General features: G+C 36.1%; 1 protein-coding gene and 1 long non-coding RNA gene across 3 annotated transcripts in view; one reads left to right on the forward strand and one right to left on the reverse strand.

Annotated features, from left to right (window-relative positions):
- The window catches only part of LOC103464720 (uncharacterized), a 217,634-nt gene that overhangs the window by 19,741 nt on the left and 180,854 nt on the right, over window positions 1-17,039 (forward strand). For both annotated transcript variants that reach the window (XR_533698.3, XR_533696.3), the window contains exon 2: window positions 7,136-7,419. This is a non-coding gene — a long non-coding RNA (uncharacterized LOC103464720). The remainder of the gene's footprint in view (window positions 1-7,135; window positions 7,420-17,039) is intronic.
- igfn1.3 (immunoglobulin like and fibronectin type III domain containing 1, tandem duplicate 3) lies at window positions 5,581-15,154 on the reverse strand. The gene is made up of 23 exons (XM_081606882.1): window positions 15,056-15,154; window positions 14,736-14,858; window positions 14,525-14,661; window positions 14,340-14,439; window positions 14,233-14,274; window positions 14,115-14,160; window positions 13,527-13,710; window positions 13,315-13,428; window positions 13,037-13,199; window positions 12,632-12,904; window positions 10,889-11,350; window positions 10,676-10,800; window positions 10,451-10,592; window positions 10,019-10,312; window positions 9,631-9,927; window positions 9,359-9,538; window positions 9,137-9,265; window positions 8,731-9,039; window positions 8,571-8,656; window positions 7,580-7,772; window positions 7,113-7,409; window positions 5,864-6,190; window positions 5,581-5,775 (listed from the first exon to the last, which is right to left on the reverse strand). The coding sequence occupies exons 1-23, from the start codon at window positions 15,105-15,107 to the stop codon at window positions 5,771-5,773; spliced, it is 4,080 nt and encodes a 1,359-aa protein (XP_081463008.1). The 5' UTR covers window positions 15,108-15,154; the 3' UTR covers window positions 5,581-5,770.

The following is a 17,039-nucleotide window of genomic DNA, read 5'->3' on the forward strand; positions in this document are numbered from 1 at the left end:
GGATCCAATGACTCAATAATTATCCATATGCATCAGCTGGAATCTCACAGCAGGCCTGTGGAATTTTATTGGTCACGCTGAACCTGCTGTTGCATTATAAAAAGACAGCTAATCGCTGAGTGTGGGATGCTCTGGACACTGTGTGCAGAGACTTTTTTTTCAGTTTATATTGTCATAGGCTAAATACGCTTGACATTTTCAGACAGTGTGAGAAGTAACCCCAAGCTTGTTAAAGAAGGTGACACAGGTTTGATTCCAGCTTCCTCCTGCCACATGTCGATGTGCCCCTGGGCAAGGCACTTAACCCCAAATTGCCTACCGATCTGCGTATCGGTGTAGAAATGTGTGAGTGTTTGAGTGCGAATGGGTGAATGTGACTCTAGTGTAAAGCGCTTTGAGTGGTCAAAATGATAGGAAAAGCGCTATATAAGTTCAGTCCATTTACCATTTTACCATTTACAGCTGAGAAATTATAATAAGCTGAGAAGGAGCCTGATGACATTTGTGCAGATTAACAGAAATGTTACCCCTGACCTGGTGGAGAAAATGAGGTAATCTCTCAGATATAGTGCCAGGCTGGCACTATATCTGGCACTGCCAGCAGAGTGTTGCTTGTCAAAAAGTCTGAACTTATTACATATAAACTTTCTTCTCATGGCTTAGCTGTTGGTGAAACAGGTGATACATTGCTAGTCTGCTTGTTCTGGATGTTGGAATATCAACAGGTTACTCATCTTAGTTTGTAGAATGAATGGAGTGTTTACCTATACAATACCTATAATTATAAAACCTTAGAACCGTTGACAGAACGAAGTAGATATAATCATTTTAAGGTTTACAGACATGTTGACATGTGGATATAGAAATCCAAAGCAGTGTGTACTTTAAACGTGAGAATTTATTAATTCTGCTTAAGAGAACTTTACGCTTTCAATATTTCTTTTACATATGTTCCCATTGTTTTTATTACTTTTGCCATCCTGTGGTCAAAGTCTTTAACTTTTCTGCACCAAGGGTCATCCTTACTGTGGAATCCCCAAGTTATCATCAAACTTATTTTAGAGTTTGTATATCCTACTTGTTCTTGGCTTGAATATGTCTGAGAAATCTGTCTCTAATATTTTTATTATCATTAATTTAAATTTCAAGATGGCTGATAAATTAGCTGTCTAACAGCATCATTAAATCATACCACAAGTGCTACTGCAGGTGGTCATTAGTGATTTAACGTCACTGTTTCTATAATGTGGAGGAGGAGGCTGAGTTTTTTCATACAGATTATGATTACTGAGGTGAATGGTGGGCGGGGAGGTTACTATTTTTTCAACATTGCTTAAGTAAAAGGACGGTTTGAAATTATACAAAGCATTTTAAACTAGGAATCTGAAGCAGGTTCTTTAGGGATGATGCATTGAAAAATACAATAGGTGGGAGTGTATGCGGGAAAGAAATCTAAAAAAAATAAATTAAAAACAGCAGATTTACAACTAATGCTGACAACCATGCTCATGTTGTCAGTATTTGTAGTTAAAAGTTTCTTGCACTCCAAATGAGTTGTGACATTTCAACTTGACTTTAGAAATGTCAGCACGTAGGTCACTGGGCAGATAGTCCTTCATGGGCTGCCATAAATCTTTTTGTGGTTAATGTTGCGTCTTACATTTCATTTGATGCTCCAAGTGAAAAATTAACAGATTTTCATGGTTTAAGAAGAACAGTTTTTTGTGTATGTATAATTACATTTAGTGGGAATAACTACCAAAGCAAACTGATTGATAATTGACCAAATTAAGCAGAAGAACCACTGACTGATGATTGACCAAATGACCTTGTTGTAATCAAATACCTTCCTCTGCTATTTCTTTCTTTCTCAGTCTTTGTGACTGAAATATTTTTATCCTTTGTGCATCAATCAGAACATTACTGTTTAAAATTGCTGTAATTTGATAGTCCCCATCACTTGCCTCACAATTATTCTTATTGGCTTTGGGATCATATTTCGCCTGGTTTCTTGATGCTTAAGAAATATCTATTATTTTTACTCCATGTTATCATTAACTTTTTACCTCCAATGTGAACTTTGAAGAAATCAGTTTTCCTATTTTAAAAGGAGGAGAAAAGATGAGGGATAATTTTAGACAGAGCAGACTAACCAGGGCTGGAGAGAATGCACGCTTCATAATCTACCCTTGTTCAACTGGGGGCCATGGCCTCCAGTAAAAACATCTTCATTGTTGCTTGACAACAAAGTTTCCCAGTATTTGGCACTTCGAGATAATCTGAGGTGGGAGTCTTCAGAATCCAATCACTGGTTTCTAACCTGCTTTACAGACATAGAAAATGCTTGTGAAGTGGATTAAACTAATATGAATTAAACTGTTACTTTAGTTCAAAATGATACACAACTTATAAATGTACATTTTAATAACATCTTTAAGTAAAATTTTACTTTTGCTATTATGATGACCGGTGGGAGATTAATAGTAATTTGTGTCACAATTTGTTTTCCTCTACAGCCTGTCGTTGCTCAGTGTTGCCACCATCCTGCAAAGACATGCGATATTCTAGGGTTTCAACAGTATGGGGTTGCGAGTAGATAAGTTAACCATTCACATGATAGGTCACATGCTGTGTAAAACTCTGAACCTCTCACCCTAAGCATCTTGATATGCTTGTAAATCACAGTTGACAACATGACATGAAACATGCTGTGCAACAAATTTTAACCTTTCTGTTCATATCTTCTGATATTTTGAGGCATAATTGATACTTCAGCTTCAATTCTGTGTTTATTTTTTTTCCAATACAACAACATTTTTTTTGTTCTATGAAGCTCATATGTACTACATTCCTAATAGCTTTACATGTGAATATATATGTTTAAATATAAATGTTCCTGACTTACTTCATATGTAATACTGGTAGTGAAAAGCTAAATATATTAAATTCAGCAGCATTTTGAAACCTGACCTTTAAGATAATTTCATCCTTTAACATTTGTTTTGACTACTTGGTTGTGATTTTGTTGAAAGTCTACATTGCCATTGCTGTGAGAGGGTTGTGTAATGTTTATTTTTTAATCCTAAATAGCTTTATGAGGTTGTTGCTGGCTGCTGATCTTAAGGCAACCAGCTGCTTCTGTGACCAATGCTGCTCCCAGCAGGAGTCCATATCCTCACAGATACTCAGACCAAGCTGAAATTATTTTATGCAAGGCACAGCTAAAGGCAATTTACAAAAGCTTATGGGTATCTTTAAAGAGGCTGATTAGAGCAGGAAAAGTTAAAGTTGTGAGTTCTGCATAATTTGTAATATTAGGTTCAAATATTGTGTAGATCATTGGGGACTGAAAAATGCAGACACTGAATAATTGCTCCAATAGAAGCATCCATATTAAGATTTTGGTTATGCAAAAAGAAGTAGGAATTAGTCCAAAGATTCTTTATCATACATTATATTATTTTGATCACTGTAACGCAAAGTACAAATTAAAGTATGATTAGTGTTGCTCAAACATAACGCTTTGCACCTGGGATTTAAATTCATCTTAAATCTTGAAGGCATTAAATACCATTAAACTTTATATTTAACTTTCTAACTCTTTTTTTATTTATTTATTTTTACAAAAATTTTTGTTTTTAAATATTGAATCACACTCACAGAGCTGTGGGAGACAGTCGAGAGACAGTAGGGACCTAATTTTTAATTTTTCAAACTTTGAGGCATGAAGCAACAGTACAATAAAGCATGTACAAATTTTAATTAAACTTTTCCAATTATTTTTTAATTAGCAGAAAGCTTTCTCATAAAAGGCAAGTATGAATCTCGTTGTTGAAATTATGTTTGCAGGAAAATCTCTGGGAGTACATACACATTTAATTGCATGGTTTATTTTGTCAAATGTCAATGTTAATACAACTAGGCCAGATTAGCCATGGAGATTCTAGCAGGATTTGGATTAGAAGTAATGTTTTAGTTCTGGATTCATTTTATATAGAGAAGTATTTTCAAACCAGTGAGTCTTTGTTTTTTGTCTCTTTTCAATCCCCTGGTTTGTATCAGAGAAAAGTGGTTTGCGCTGCTTGGTTCTGCTGAAAAAAGGGAGACATTCCTTTCCACTCCATCCATTCTCAGTTTGAGGAGTTGATGAAGTTTTAACACCTTTGGAAAGTAAACATTCCCTCTTGGAACATCTTTGCTGAAAAGAAGAGATTGTTGCAAAGTCCATGACTCAATGCAATCAACTGGGTTTCCATAGATTAAAAACCTTGTACCAAATGAATTTAACTGCAATATAGTAAAACTATGATTTAATTAGTCTGGTTCAAATTAAAATTGTCTATACAATTGGATTAAGTTGATGATGTACATAAATTGGATCTGTGTAAGTGTAGCACCTTGAGATAACACACTTTGCAAATTTTATTTAATTAAACCCCATAGAGAAACGGGAGAGAGAGCTAAAGATGAGTGAGGCTTTACAACCTCAAAGATCTTGAGTTTAAATTCAAAAATAAAATTGTCAAATATCAGAGTAATCATTCAAAGGGGCTTTTGATTACTGTAAGGTCAGGTTTAAACTTTAATTATTCAAAGATGTGTATATAATTTTCAAAATATTTTTGACTTGTATATTGTTCATAAATCCCTATAGTTTCTTCATTAATTTGTAAAGATGATCACTTATAAGCTCATATTTTTCATTAAAATAAAGTATAATCTACTAATAATAAAAAGTTTGGAATATTTGAAGAAAATCTGAACATTGATTTTGGAGAAATATACTTTTGTTCACCTTGGTCACCTAGAGTTGCTTTTCTATTTCAAAAGTCTTCAGGAGACGGGTTTGTCTGAACTTTGAACCACCATTCTTGTCTTAGTAACTGAACGATGCTCAGCTGGTGGGGAATATTTCAAGCTATGTAACAAAAGGAACTACAGCTGCTCTGACGCATCAGAAGACAATGTGTGTGACTTCATATTTTCACCTTTCATATTTTTTTACTTCAACAGGTCATTGCTCTCAAATGTTCTATATTCTGGCTGATGAAAACATGGAGAAAACAAGCTAACATGAGTAAAAGTGCTGGTAATAAAGGATCATATACTTAAAATTTTACTTATTTCACAAAAATTCAATGAATTTCAACTGAAGGAAAACACATTTCACAGAATGCTAAAACACATCATCAACAATAAAGATACTAAGCTATGTTTGGCTTGCTGAAAAGCTTAGCCAGGGGTGTCAAACTCCAGTCCTCAAGGGCCGCTGTCCTGCAGTGTTTAGATGTGCCACAGGTACAAAACACTGGAATGAAATGGCTTCATTACCTCCTTTTTGTCCAGAGCCTTGCTGATGACCTAATTATTCTATTCAGATGTGGTGCAGCAGAGGCACATCTAAAAGTTGCAGGGCAGTGGCCTTCCAGGACTGGAGTTTGACACCTGTGGCTTAGACTGTTGCCAGATGGTAGCTTTTGTTTTTAATATCATTACATTTTGGTGAGGGTGATTGTCAAATATTCTTTCGTCTTTGTCTGCAGGTCCACTCTAAGTAGAATTTCTTGAATTTAACGCTACTAGTTTTATATGATTTTAATCTTTATTTTTCAGTGCTACAGTTTTATTTTATCAGACTTGATTTAATTGCATTACATTGTTTCACACTTAAAATAGAATCAACAATGCTGACAGACTTCAAACTGATGCATTTTCTCCATTGATTTTGATGCAGCGGGGCTCGATAGCAGGTCAGAACTGCTCCAGCATGTTAATCTAATGGAGTAAAAGAAGAGAACAATGATTAATGTTTTTCATAGGTGTTAAATGTTGTGTGTAACATTTTATATTTAGGTTTTTTTACCTTTCACATCAAGTTTCGTTGAGCACTCTACTCTCCCCAGAGAATTTTCTGCAACAACAGTGTAATCCCCACTGTCTTTGTGCCCAACATTGAGTATTAGCATGGAGCAGACTCCACAGGTGTTGGTGATGTAGTAGTTAGTGTTGGTGTTGAGACTGATGTTATTTTTGTACCAGGTAACACGGGGCCTGGGGTTCCCTGTCACAGCACAACTCATGTAGCACTCGCATCTTTGAGGACTTTGGTGCATTTTTAGGGGAACAGAAAATGATGGAGATGTCTCAAGGCTGCAGCTCTTGGAATCTTGAAGTTTCAATGAGAATTTCTCTGAAAAAACACAAGAAAAATTTAGCACATAATGACTATTTAATAACTGAATCATTTTTAGTTATCTTCTTGTGAAGATAACATTAAGCATCCGTACTAAAATAAATATTTTTTTACATTTTTAAATGTATTATTTTGTAAGGGAAAGGTCATGCTAATTTGCAGTGCCAAATTTATCTGCATTGCTGCATTGCAACGGTCACTTATGTGGCAAAGCACAATTATTGCAGCATGTTACTTAACCAGAAAATATCCAGATGTTGTCCTTCAGATATGATTTTACTATGAAATGATTCCTTGTGAATTTCAAGATGTAAATTCACAATGAATCAATGTGCATGTGACTATTAAGAGGACACAACTTTACTTGATGAGTAAACACTAATTCATCCAGTCTTTTGTTGGATCTAAAGCTGTGCAAGAAGGATATAAATGAAATAAATGCCTCTTTATATTAATAAAATACCTCTTAGGTGCCACATTGTAACAAAGATTTAGATTTTCTTTTCATTTGGATTTTTATGTGACATTTTATGCATTTGTAATGTGGAGATCTACAGTTAAACAATACTGCATCCATATTTATTTTTACCTTGAGTACCTAATGTGGTCATTCATAAAGTTTTCATGCATAATTGCATCAAATAATGTAACATTAATGTTAATGTGCATGGGATGAAAGTATAAGCTTTTGCACTAAGATGTGGCAGATTTACAGAAGTCAATCCAAATATTGTATACTGACATAAAAAAATAGTTTAGCAATGAAAACTGCATGTATGTGACAATATGTCAAAGAGTTGAAAATGCCTTATTTCCTTTTTATTTTTGACTTAGTTTCTGCATAGTTCATTCAAAATAATTTACTTTTAACAAATCAGTTCTTAAATCACAGATTTGCTTCAAAGCTGTTAAAACTTGCCTTTCTTTTTGTTTACTTCCCAGATTGGTGACTCGGACGCTGCAGAAAGCCCCATGTCATTCTTGGCATAGATCCTGAACTTGTACTGCCTTCCGGGCATAATATTGACAGCAGTGAACCTGTTGTTGAAGAGATGGTCAGCCACAGTATGCCAAGTGTGTTTAACAGAATCGTGCTTGTCGACCACGTAGTGCAGTCTGTCATCTTTCTTCTCATCTGGAGATGCAGTCCATGAAATGGTCACTGTTCCCGGCACATTTTCCTCAAGTTCTATAGGGCCTGGAGGCTTAGGATCATCTACAGACAGGTAAGAAATCATTCTGATAATTACTCTAAAGTAGAGCAACATAAAAAATGGCCAATACTCAACACTAGGCATTATTTCTGATCACAGAAATGATCATTTTATAAAAAGACAAAGGAAAAAAATTAACTGACTTGATTGATATCTTAGCTTTTCTCTGTACCTGTGACTCTTATTTCAACACTGGAAGTCTCCTGACCAACAAGGTTCTTGACAACAATTGTATAGATTCCAGTGTCATGGCGCTCCGATGAGGGTATCATTAGCTGTGATGATGTGTCGGTGTTGCTCACTGTTATGTATTTGGGTAGAGGCAAGCCATCCTTGAGCCATGTGATCACTGGCATTGGAGAAGCCTGTCAAAAAAGCATGTTTTTGTAAGCAAACAAAGTAGCAAAGCTCTTTTGTAAAGTAAAAAAGATTGATCATCATCGATCAGGTTCCAGCATTGAAAGAACTCATTCACTCAAGCATAAGTATGTAAATGAGTAGAGGTTCACATTTTAGTGATTCCTTATGGTTCAATTTGAATACCTGGGCTTCAAACAAGATGCAAAAGACAGAGAATGCATCCATGTTACTAGCTACTATTAGCTTAATGATTGCTATTGTCTGTTGCTTATATTAAATACACCATTGTTTGTTGTAATGGAAAATGTGTTGATACCCATTTTGTTACTAAAAACACTATTAATATTGCAGTGTGCAACAAAAATTATGAAATTTACTCCCAATGCAATCATTTTGCGTTAATGTTAACCAGCAGACGATTTTTATGAGTTAAAAAAGTTGTTGGAAAGTTCAGTATAAATAGTGAAGATATTTTGTGTTTAGGAGAATCACACAAGACACTGAATCATAAATAAGTTTTTGATTTTAACAATATGCTAGACCAGGGATGGGCAACTCCAGGCCTTGAGGGCCGATCTCCTGCAACTTTTAGATGTGCCTCTACTTCAACACACCTGAGTCAAATAATGAGGTTGTTAGCAAGACTCTGGAGAACCTGACTACACTGAGGAGGTGATTCAGCTGTTGGATTCAAGTGTGTTGAACCAGGGAGACATCTAAGAGCTGCAGGACACTGGCCCTCTAGGACCAGGATTGCCCACCCCTGTGCTAGACTGATGTTCATTTAATCAAGAAAACAGTACCTTAAAGTTGAAGTTGATTCGAACTGAGTTCCCTGCCGTCACAACCATAAAGTTCTTCATTTTTTTGTCAGTGAAATGAGGTCTAACTGTAAAGATGAGAAAATATTTTAAACACTGATTGTAAAGTTTTAAAGCAGTTTTGTAATTTTCAGTGACTGACCTGGTGGCGGCATTGCAATGATGTAGTTGTCTAACTCTTGAGGCTCACCGTCTCCGCCTTCATTGGTGGCCATAACTCTTACCCAGTACATTGACATTGACTTAAGACCCACAATAGTAAATGTGGTCATAACAATGGGGCTGGTGTTACATCGGCCCCATTCAGGGTTTTCAGCTGGTCGTAATTCCACAAAGTATCCCTTAGCCTCATCTTTTACACCTTCTTCTTCTACTGGTTTGGTCCAGCTCAGCGATAAGGTGGTGTAGGTAGAGTCCGTCACCTTCAGGTCAGTAACTTTACCAGGAGGTTCTGTAGGTGTAATCAGTTTCACAGTTACACATTGAGAGGTTTGTGATTTCAGAAATCTTAAAACTATTTATTTATTTTTTTTAAAGTTATTACTTACTTTTTGGATCTCTGGCAATCACAAATTCTGAGGGTTGACTTGTGTCTCCAACTCCAGACATATTGATAGCTGACACTCTGAACTCGTACTCTATGCCTTCAACAACATCCTTTACTGCATATTGTTTTGCTGTTGAAATGAAACACTTTCATGTGTTAAATGGAATTTGTTTCTTTTTTAAGACTTGGAAAACCAAAATTAGTAATATTAGAACAGCCTGACCTTTGATGGGCTCATCTGGTGGGTTGACCGTGCCCCACAGATTACTCCCATTTTTGCGTTTCTCCACATTGTAACCCAAAATGTTTGCTCCTCCTGTATTTGCCGGTGCAGTCCAAGCGAGATTTATACAGTCCTTGAAAGCACTGACAATTCTTGGTGTTGAGGGAGGTCCAGGGTATGCTAAAAAAATCATAAAGTGTGCAACAAAGCGTGCCACAAATGTAAAAGTTTTCGCTCAACCACACTGTATTTCCAATCTTGTGAAAACTCACCCTTTGTTCCAGCCTGGATGTCATCAGTCTCTATCATGTCACTTATGCCTTGTTCAGTTTCAGCCCTGATGTGGTAGCAATATTTTCTGCCATGATCTACATCTGTGTCCCTGTACTTGGGCTCCGGACCAATCTTACCCAACTTTTGCCAGCTGTTGCGTCCAATTTGCTGGCGCTCCATAATGTAGTTGGTTACAGGGCAACCACCACCATCTTTGGGAGGTCTCCATTTGAGCTCGATGCATGATGAAGAGCTTTCAATGACATCCACAGGGCTTTGTGGTGGTGTTGGCTTAGCTGTATTAAGAAATTGACCATATGGATCTGATATTTGTACTGTGTAGTGTTTACAACATACATTTTTTTCGAATGTGGTGGCAAACCTTACCTAGGACAATAAGTTTTGTGATGGCCTCAATCGTTCCACATTCATTTTTAATTTTGATCTTAATTTCTCCAGTTGTTCTGCGTTGGCACTTGGTTAGCAATAGGCGGCTATGGGAGGAAGACTTCTCAATCTTAATATTGCTCTCCTCCATCAGCTCTTCCCCATCATTGTACCACTGGATTTTCATTGGTTCACGTCCAACAAATGTTAGCTTAAAGGATGCATCTTTTCCAGCTTTGATTATTACAGGTTTCGTAAACTCGGCAAGGTCATCAGGATTGATTCTTGGAGGATCTATGTCAGGGAAAAACGGTGTTTATAATTGTGTCCTAACAAAATTCACTGAGCTATGCTTTAATTTTTAACTGTACCATTTTAGTTGAACAACCCTTCAACATAGTAGTGTGGATGACTTCAGAGAGATTATATTACCTTCAACGTTCAACATAGCTTCCGTCTTACGCCCGTCAGCTTCACATTTATATTTTCCAGCATCCTCTTCTTTACAGTTTTTAATAACTAGTTTCCGATAAGACCCCTCTTTAATAATATTAATGTCCTCTGTTGCTGTTATCTGAAATTGATGTAATGTAAATCTTTTGCCATCACAGATGATGAAGGTGAAGTTATTCCTTAATGAGTTTAAATAATCTTTACCTCTTTTCCATCTTTGTACCAGGTTGCGTCACAGTCCTCGCTGCTTAGCTTACATAGCAGTTCTGCATCATTTCCTATAACTGCAGTTACATCTGAGAGTCCACCAGTGAAATAAACTCCTGGGTCTGAAATAAATACATCATAACCTTTGGACATGATATACAATATTACCAGCAATACTCAGAATAAATATAGCTTCTTAATGCACCTCACCAGTTACAGTTTCAGGGACAAGTGGGCCTGTTCTCACTCTTTGTCTTTTCTCTTGAACATATTCTTTCTCTTCAACAACAACCTCCTTCTCTTTTGCAGGATCTGGTGCAGGTTCTTCTGTTTTTCCTTCCTTCACTTTTTCTTCTACAACTATTGGTTTAGAATCTGCTACCACTTCTACTTTTGTCTCTGGCTTTATTTCTGCTTGTTTCTTTGGTTGAGGTTCAGTTTTAGGTGTGGCATCTACCTCTGGGATTTCTACAAGTTCTGGTTCTTCAGTTGCTGCTGCCGCTGCCGCCTCTTCCTCTGCCTTTTCCTTTGCTTTTGCTATCAGCTCATCTCGTTCTTTTTGTAACTTCGCCTGCTGCTCCCGAGCAATTTTGAGAATATCGTCTCCACCACCTCCTGCACAAGTTGTCTTGCGAGCTTTCTTTTTTCCAACCATACTTGGATCCTTGTTACCTATTTAAGAATAAAAAGTGGAAGGAAAATATTTGCTTCGTCGACTCTTGTAATATTTTTAGGAAACTTAGTATACTGCTAAACATGGATAGTTACTGATGTATTAACTGTTCTAACAATCAAACCAAAATGAAGTGATGAATAATTGTCAAGGAGACACTCTACTCCAACTATGGATGTTTATAAAGTGGCCTGTCCAAGTTGTGCAGATAGGAGTAAACATCCATCCATCCATTTTCTTTACACCCTTGTCCCTTAGTGGGGTCGGGAGGGGTGCTGGTGCCTATCTCTAGCTAACGTTCTGGGCAAGAGGCGGGGTCACCCTGGACAGGTCGCCAGTCTGACAGACCAATTAACCTAACAGTCATGTTTTTGGACTGTGGGAAGAAACCGGAGTACCCGGAGAAAACCCGTGCATGCACAGGGAGAACATGCAAACTCCATGCAGAAAGACCGGGGCTGGGAATCGAACCCAGAACCTTCTTGCTGCAAGGCAACAGCTCTACCAACTGCGCCACTGTGCAGCCGGAGTAAACATCATCTATGATAATCATGTTTGTGGAGACCTGTTCTAACAAATAAATACTGTCAATCAACTAGAAGAAGACATCCTCCATCGTCTTCTGCTTATTTAGGATGAAGTTGGTGGGGGGTAATGTGAAAAACCCTGACCTCCTTCTGACACCAGACTCCAGGTTATTTTAGGATATCTCAACCAGATTATGAAACTTTTTATTGTATCTCCTAGGTTAAAACCAGTCATTGTATAGAGCAGGCTCATTTCAGGCATATGTGTTTGGGATTTTCTTCTCCAATTATATACAATATCCCATGACTATTGGTGAGAATTGGAACACAGACATAATAAATTGAAAGTAATGTTGAAGTTTTTGATTTTCTCTACCCTGACAGACCAGAGCACTGACCTCATCATTTAAAAATAGGCACAATTCAGTCTTCAATCTTTCATGCTCTACAGTTAAGCCAAAAAGACTGATCCACAGGGAATAATCCACTGGTTTTCTGTTGAGACTCATGGCTTCAGACTCGGAGAAGCTGACTCTGAATCTGAAGTAAATATATATTTATTGCTTAATCCGATACCATTATAATTTTGAAATTTTTTTTGACAACCCTTGTTTTATCATAAAACATTAGTTAATTTGCAATAACATATTACTGACTATTAATGCTTATATATGATGGAAAGTGTAGATTTTAATGTTATAAACTTGAACAAGATAAACTTCCAATGCACCATTGAACATAATTTTTCCATACCCTCTACTATGAGCCAGGCACTGCAGGATTTAAGTCCAGCCACGGCTGAATAGATTCCTTTGTCCAGTAGCAGGCAATCTTTCACCACTAAAGTGTGAATCAGCATGTCGTCCGATACGGTAACGTCATATTTATCTCCTTGCTCTACTGGGTTGTTTTTCCCCATCCAACAGATTTTTTTCATTGGATGTGAAAGCACACACTGAAACACAGCATCCTCTCTTTCCTCTGCTTTCACATCTTGAATTTTAACCAAAAAGTCCACATCTGGAACTAGACAAAAGAAAAAAAAAGAAACAAAAGTGTATATATGTTTAACATGGGAAAAATCCAATATTTATATAAATAATTTAATAATTGAACAAAAGCCTTAAGAAATACATATTAAGTTGTTTATCCTCTTACTTTTTAATTCAGTTGAGAATATCTTGACTCCATCAATTTCCAGTTGATATAGTCCTGCATCCTCAGGATTAACTCCATTTATGCTGAACACAAACTTCTTTCCTACTCTTTTAAGTCCATGTTTTACCTCTGTTTCAGCATCAAAAGGAATCATAACTCCATCCTGTTGTAACAAGATGGAGAATAAAGTTGAATCCATATAAAAAGCACAATTGTTACTTTCAGAAATTTTAATTTTTCTACTTTCTACTAAAATTTTGTATTAAAAGAACATTCACCTTGAATAGGAAAATGTTGCTGTTGGGGTTTTTCAGTGACATCTCAAGTTCAAACTCTGCTGCACCACTAGGTTTCAGTTCAATGGGCTTGAGGTTACAGAGTTTTTCAACAACCTAAACTCATTTAAATCAAAGAAAAATATATTGACATTCATACAAAAATATTTGCATATGTGGTTTCTGCAGACAACCACGTATGTGTGAAAACCAACCTTTTCCTGCTCTTGCTCTCTCTCTAACTTCTTCTCGTTTAGCTTCTTGAGCAGCCAGCGAAAATCGGTGACCCCATATTGTGCACAGATGCCCTCATATTCTCTCTTGTCTGCACTCAACAACAGTTCCCAAAATTGTTCATCGATTTCTAGCTTTTTCTCTTCCCTCGACTCAAAGTCCGCCCTCAAAAAGGGGAACAAACAAACATTTCAATTCAATTCAGTTTTATTTATATAGCACCAAGTCACAACACATTATCCCAAAGCACTTTACAAAAAAAGTCAATTCAGTCAAGTCTTTCAGACAGACACCCATTGAAGTACCTACATTTCAAATTGAACATGGTTACGAAATAGTGCACTCAAGTTCAGTTGATTATTAAAATTGGTTAAAAAGTTTTCTAAGAAAATCCAGCAGATTGCATCAAGTCAGGGACTTGCAGCATTCATTCCTCCTGGATGAGCACTTTTCAACAATTGCTATTTTTGTTAATAAAAAAAATAGTAATGAAATGCTGGTTAGTTTTGGAAAAACAAAGCACGGACTAAAGGACAAAATATATAGTTAGAAATTTGTTTTCCACTTACGTGCTCCTCAAGTTCCTTTTGAAGTCTTCTGGTAACTCTCGAATTGCTAAAACAACAAGCAGCTGAGTTATACTTATTTTTGTTAAAAAAGGGATTGTCAGAAAAGTGGTCTGTATACCTGTTCTGGATTCTTTCATCGCTTTACTCTTCTTGTAGCCAACTAAATTAAGAAAATTTGAGTCATATTATAATTTTCTGTCTTTGAAAAAAGACATAGTATCTTACCTTCAATGACATTGAGGGTAACGGTTACAACTGCTTTTCCAAACTCATTTCTGGCATAACATTTGTAGGTATCCGCTTGATCTGCACATACATCAGGCATCTATCAAGAAATCCAAAGTTTCTCTGTTTTTTGAAAAAGAAAATTGTACAGTTTGTCATCCTTAAACAATGAAAATGACAAATACCTGAAGCTGATGTTCACCAGAAATAGAATCAAATGTAAACTTGTATCTCTCCTCATCGATTTCCCCATTATTTCTCATCCAAGTCACAACTGGTGTTGGATTACCAGTAACTATTGCTCTGAAAAAGGCCATTTTTCCTACAAACATGATAGAATTAAAAACTTGCATAGTAGAATATGTCACAAAGACGAGGAAACTAAGAAAATTTTACCTTCTTGAATTGTGAGCGCGATAGGTTTCCGAGTGAAATCAGGGGTGCTCCTGCCATCTGGTAATACTTCCACATACTGAGTGATCATAACTCCAGGCACCCGTGACTTCTTTTTAATTTTCACTGCCATTCAATAAAAATAAATAAAAGAAATAATCTGTACAATTTGATAAAGAAAGGAAATTCAGGATAGCATTGATAATGTCCATACTGTTAAAGTACCGTATTCTGAACAGTCCTTTTATAGGTTTAATCAAGGTTCTTGACATGTAATTTAGTTGGATACATTTTTTTAAAAATCCACTTGTTTTTTGACTTACCCTGCCCCGGAGCAGTTGGTTGCTCTTCCTTTGCTTTGCACATCTTAAACATCTTCACACCAACTTCTCTGTTAATGCAGAATAATCACAATGCACTCTTAAATCACTTAATGTTGTTTTGTTTTTTACCTGAGTGCTATTTGTATAGCAATTTGTCTCAATTTTCTTGAGTGAATGCCTGGGTTATTTGCTCTGTACATACCATATTACTAAATTTCAGTGGGTTCTGAAACTGGTCACTGTCTTTAAAATAATTTATGTGCTCCAGATGGTCTAAATATATTCTGGGTATCACTTGTCATTATGGAAACTGGAGGTTTATGGTTGGATGTGTTTTCAGAAAATGCAGTGTTGGTGGGAGTGTTGGTATCAATACTAAATAGTATAGATTTAATAGGCAATAGGCTAAAAATATATAAAATATAAGATGTACATTATTATGTGAAAATAAATGGTGTGTTTAGACTTGTGCCTTGATGGCCTGTAGTTCACTTAGGCAGTCGTTATTTTACTGCTCAAGAAATTATCAACAGACTTAGTAAGAGGAAAGGCTTGTTTTTTTTAAACTTGGTTTCTGAATTAAAAACAAAAAAAAAAACTGTTATTTTGCCTACTTTAAAAGTTCCTTTTTATTATAGATATTTCTATTTTTGCATTACTAAGTTTTTATATTGACCATTAGGCATCAGAATAAGTCCCTGAAATATATGTTAAACTATATTGTCAGATTTCTGTAACAATCAATTGATCACATTTATTAGAATACTTAGATCAATTTGAATAATCTTTAAATCATAACATCATACTGTCAAATTCATAACTGGAAAAGGTATAAAGTTTTTATTCATGTAACTTTATGGATATTAGCTTGATGTGGATTATATGTTTTTCCTATTCAAACAGCTTTGCTATGGCCTTATTTATTTTTCATTTCCTTCTCCAGCCCAAAAGGAACATCTTACTAACTACGTATGCACAATAATAATTTAAAGTTGGATTGAAAGAGCCAAGCAGAGTTCTCATATCACTAAAGTAGATACATATGTTAAAATTGTAGAAGTCCACATACTGGGCTATTGTGTAGATGTATATAAAGAAAAAAAACCTTTTACCACTGGTGTTATGAGTGCAGTAACTTATGAATGTCAGGTTTCTTAAATTTCAGAGCCCTCTCTTGAAACAGAACATATATTTTTGCTAATTTTTTTTACAGCCTTTTAATGTCACCGTTTGGAGGAAAGTGTGAAGAGGATTTTGTCATGAGCATATAGTTATTCTGATTGTGAAGTACATTTATAATCCGCAGCAACATTTTTGTTCTACAGTAATATGAAATCAGAAAATGTATTGTCATTATTCATCCCTTGGCAGAATACAGAATCCCCTAAAAAGTAACATAAGTACACAGCTATCGGACCACTATTTAAATTTCATAGTAGAACCTTAGAGATATTCTTACAAATTGATGGACCACTTTTTTACTTTAACCATGAAGTTAATTTATGAAAACATGCACAAAAACACTTTAGAAATACACAGATTACATCTGGTTTGATGTAGAAATCCAGTCACCTGCTACAAACAACAGATCTTACTGTAAATGTACTTACTTTTTTTTAAATATATATATGTTAGCTGCTTTCCTCTGCAGTTTGGTGATAGCCAAGGTCCAGTGGATTCCTGAGTGTGGGTTCTGCCTTTTAAGAGGCCATAAAGGCACTCAGAGATCCTGAGAGCAGCCCAACCCACTGCATTTTTACAGTGGTACATGGAGATAGGTTTACTTGCATATTCCACCTTACCATAAAGTGCTATAGGCTACAGGTTCAGAAAGGGTAACAACTGAGAAACAGTCGAGAATTTCTGCAATCTTTATGTCTCAAAACTGGGAATCATAGCTTTAGGATAGCTGCTGGATGCCATTGGATAGTGTAGAAAGGTAGTTTTCCTGGGTAGTTTTTTATTCTCATGGTTAGAATACACA

Source organism: Poecilia reticulata, chromosome 5 (genome assembly GCF_904066995.2).
Source record: "Poecilia reticulata chromosome 5, P_reticulata-male-v2, whole genome shotgun sequence".
Taxonomy (NCBI): Eukaryota; Metazoa; Chordata; class Actinopteri; order Cyprinodontiformes; family Poeciliidae; genus Poecilia; species Poecilia reticulata.

What these genes read in the sequence shown, in the direction of transcription:
- igfn1.3 (XM_081606882.1), bottom strand. Translation starts at nt 15,107, where the DNA reads ATGTTTAAGATGTGCAAAGCAAAGGAAGAGCAACCAACTGCTCCGGGG. An exon ending in GCAACATTTTCCTATTCAAG is followed by an intron (nt 13,200 to 13,314) that starts GTGAATGTTCTT and finishes TTGTTACAACAG; the next exon opens with GATGGAGTTATGATTCCTTT. An exon ending in GATTGCCAGAGATCCAAAAA is followed by an intron (nt 9,040 to 9,136) that starts GTAAGTAATAAC and finishes TTACACCTACAG; the next exon opens with AACCTCCTGGTAAAGTTACT.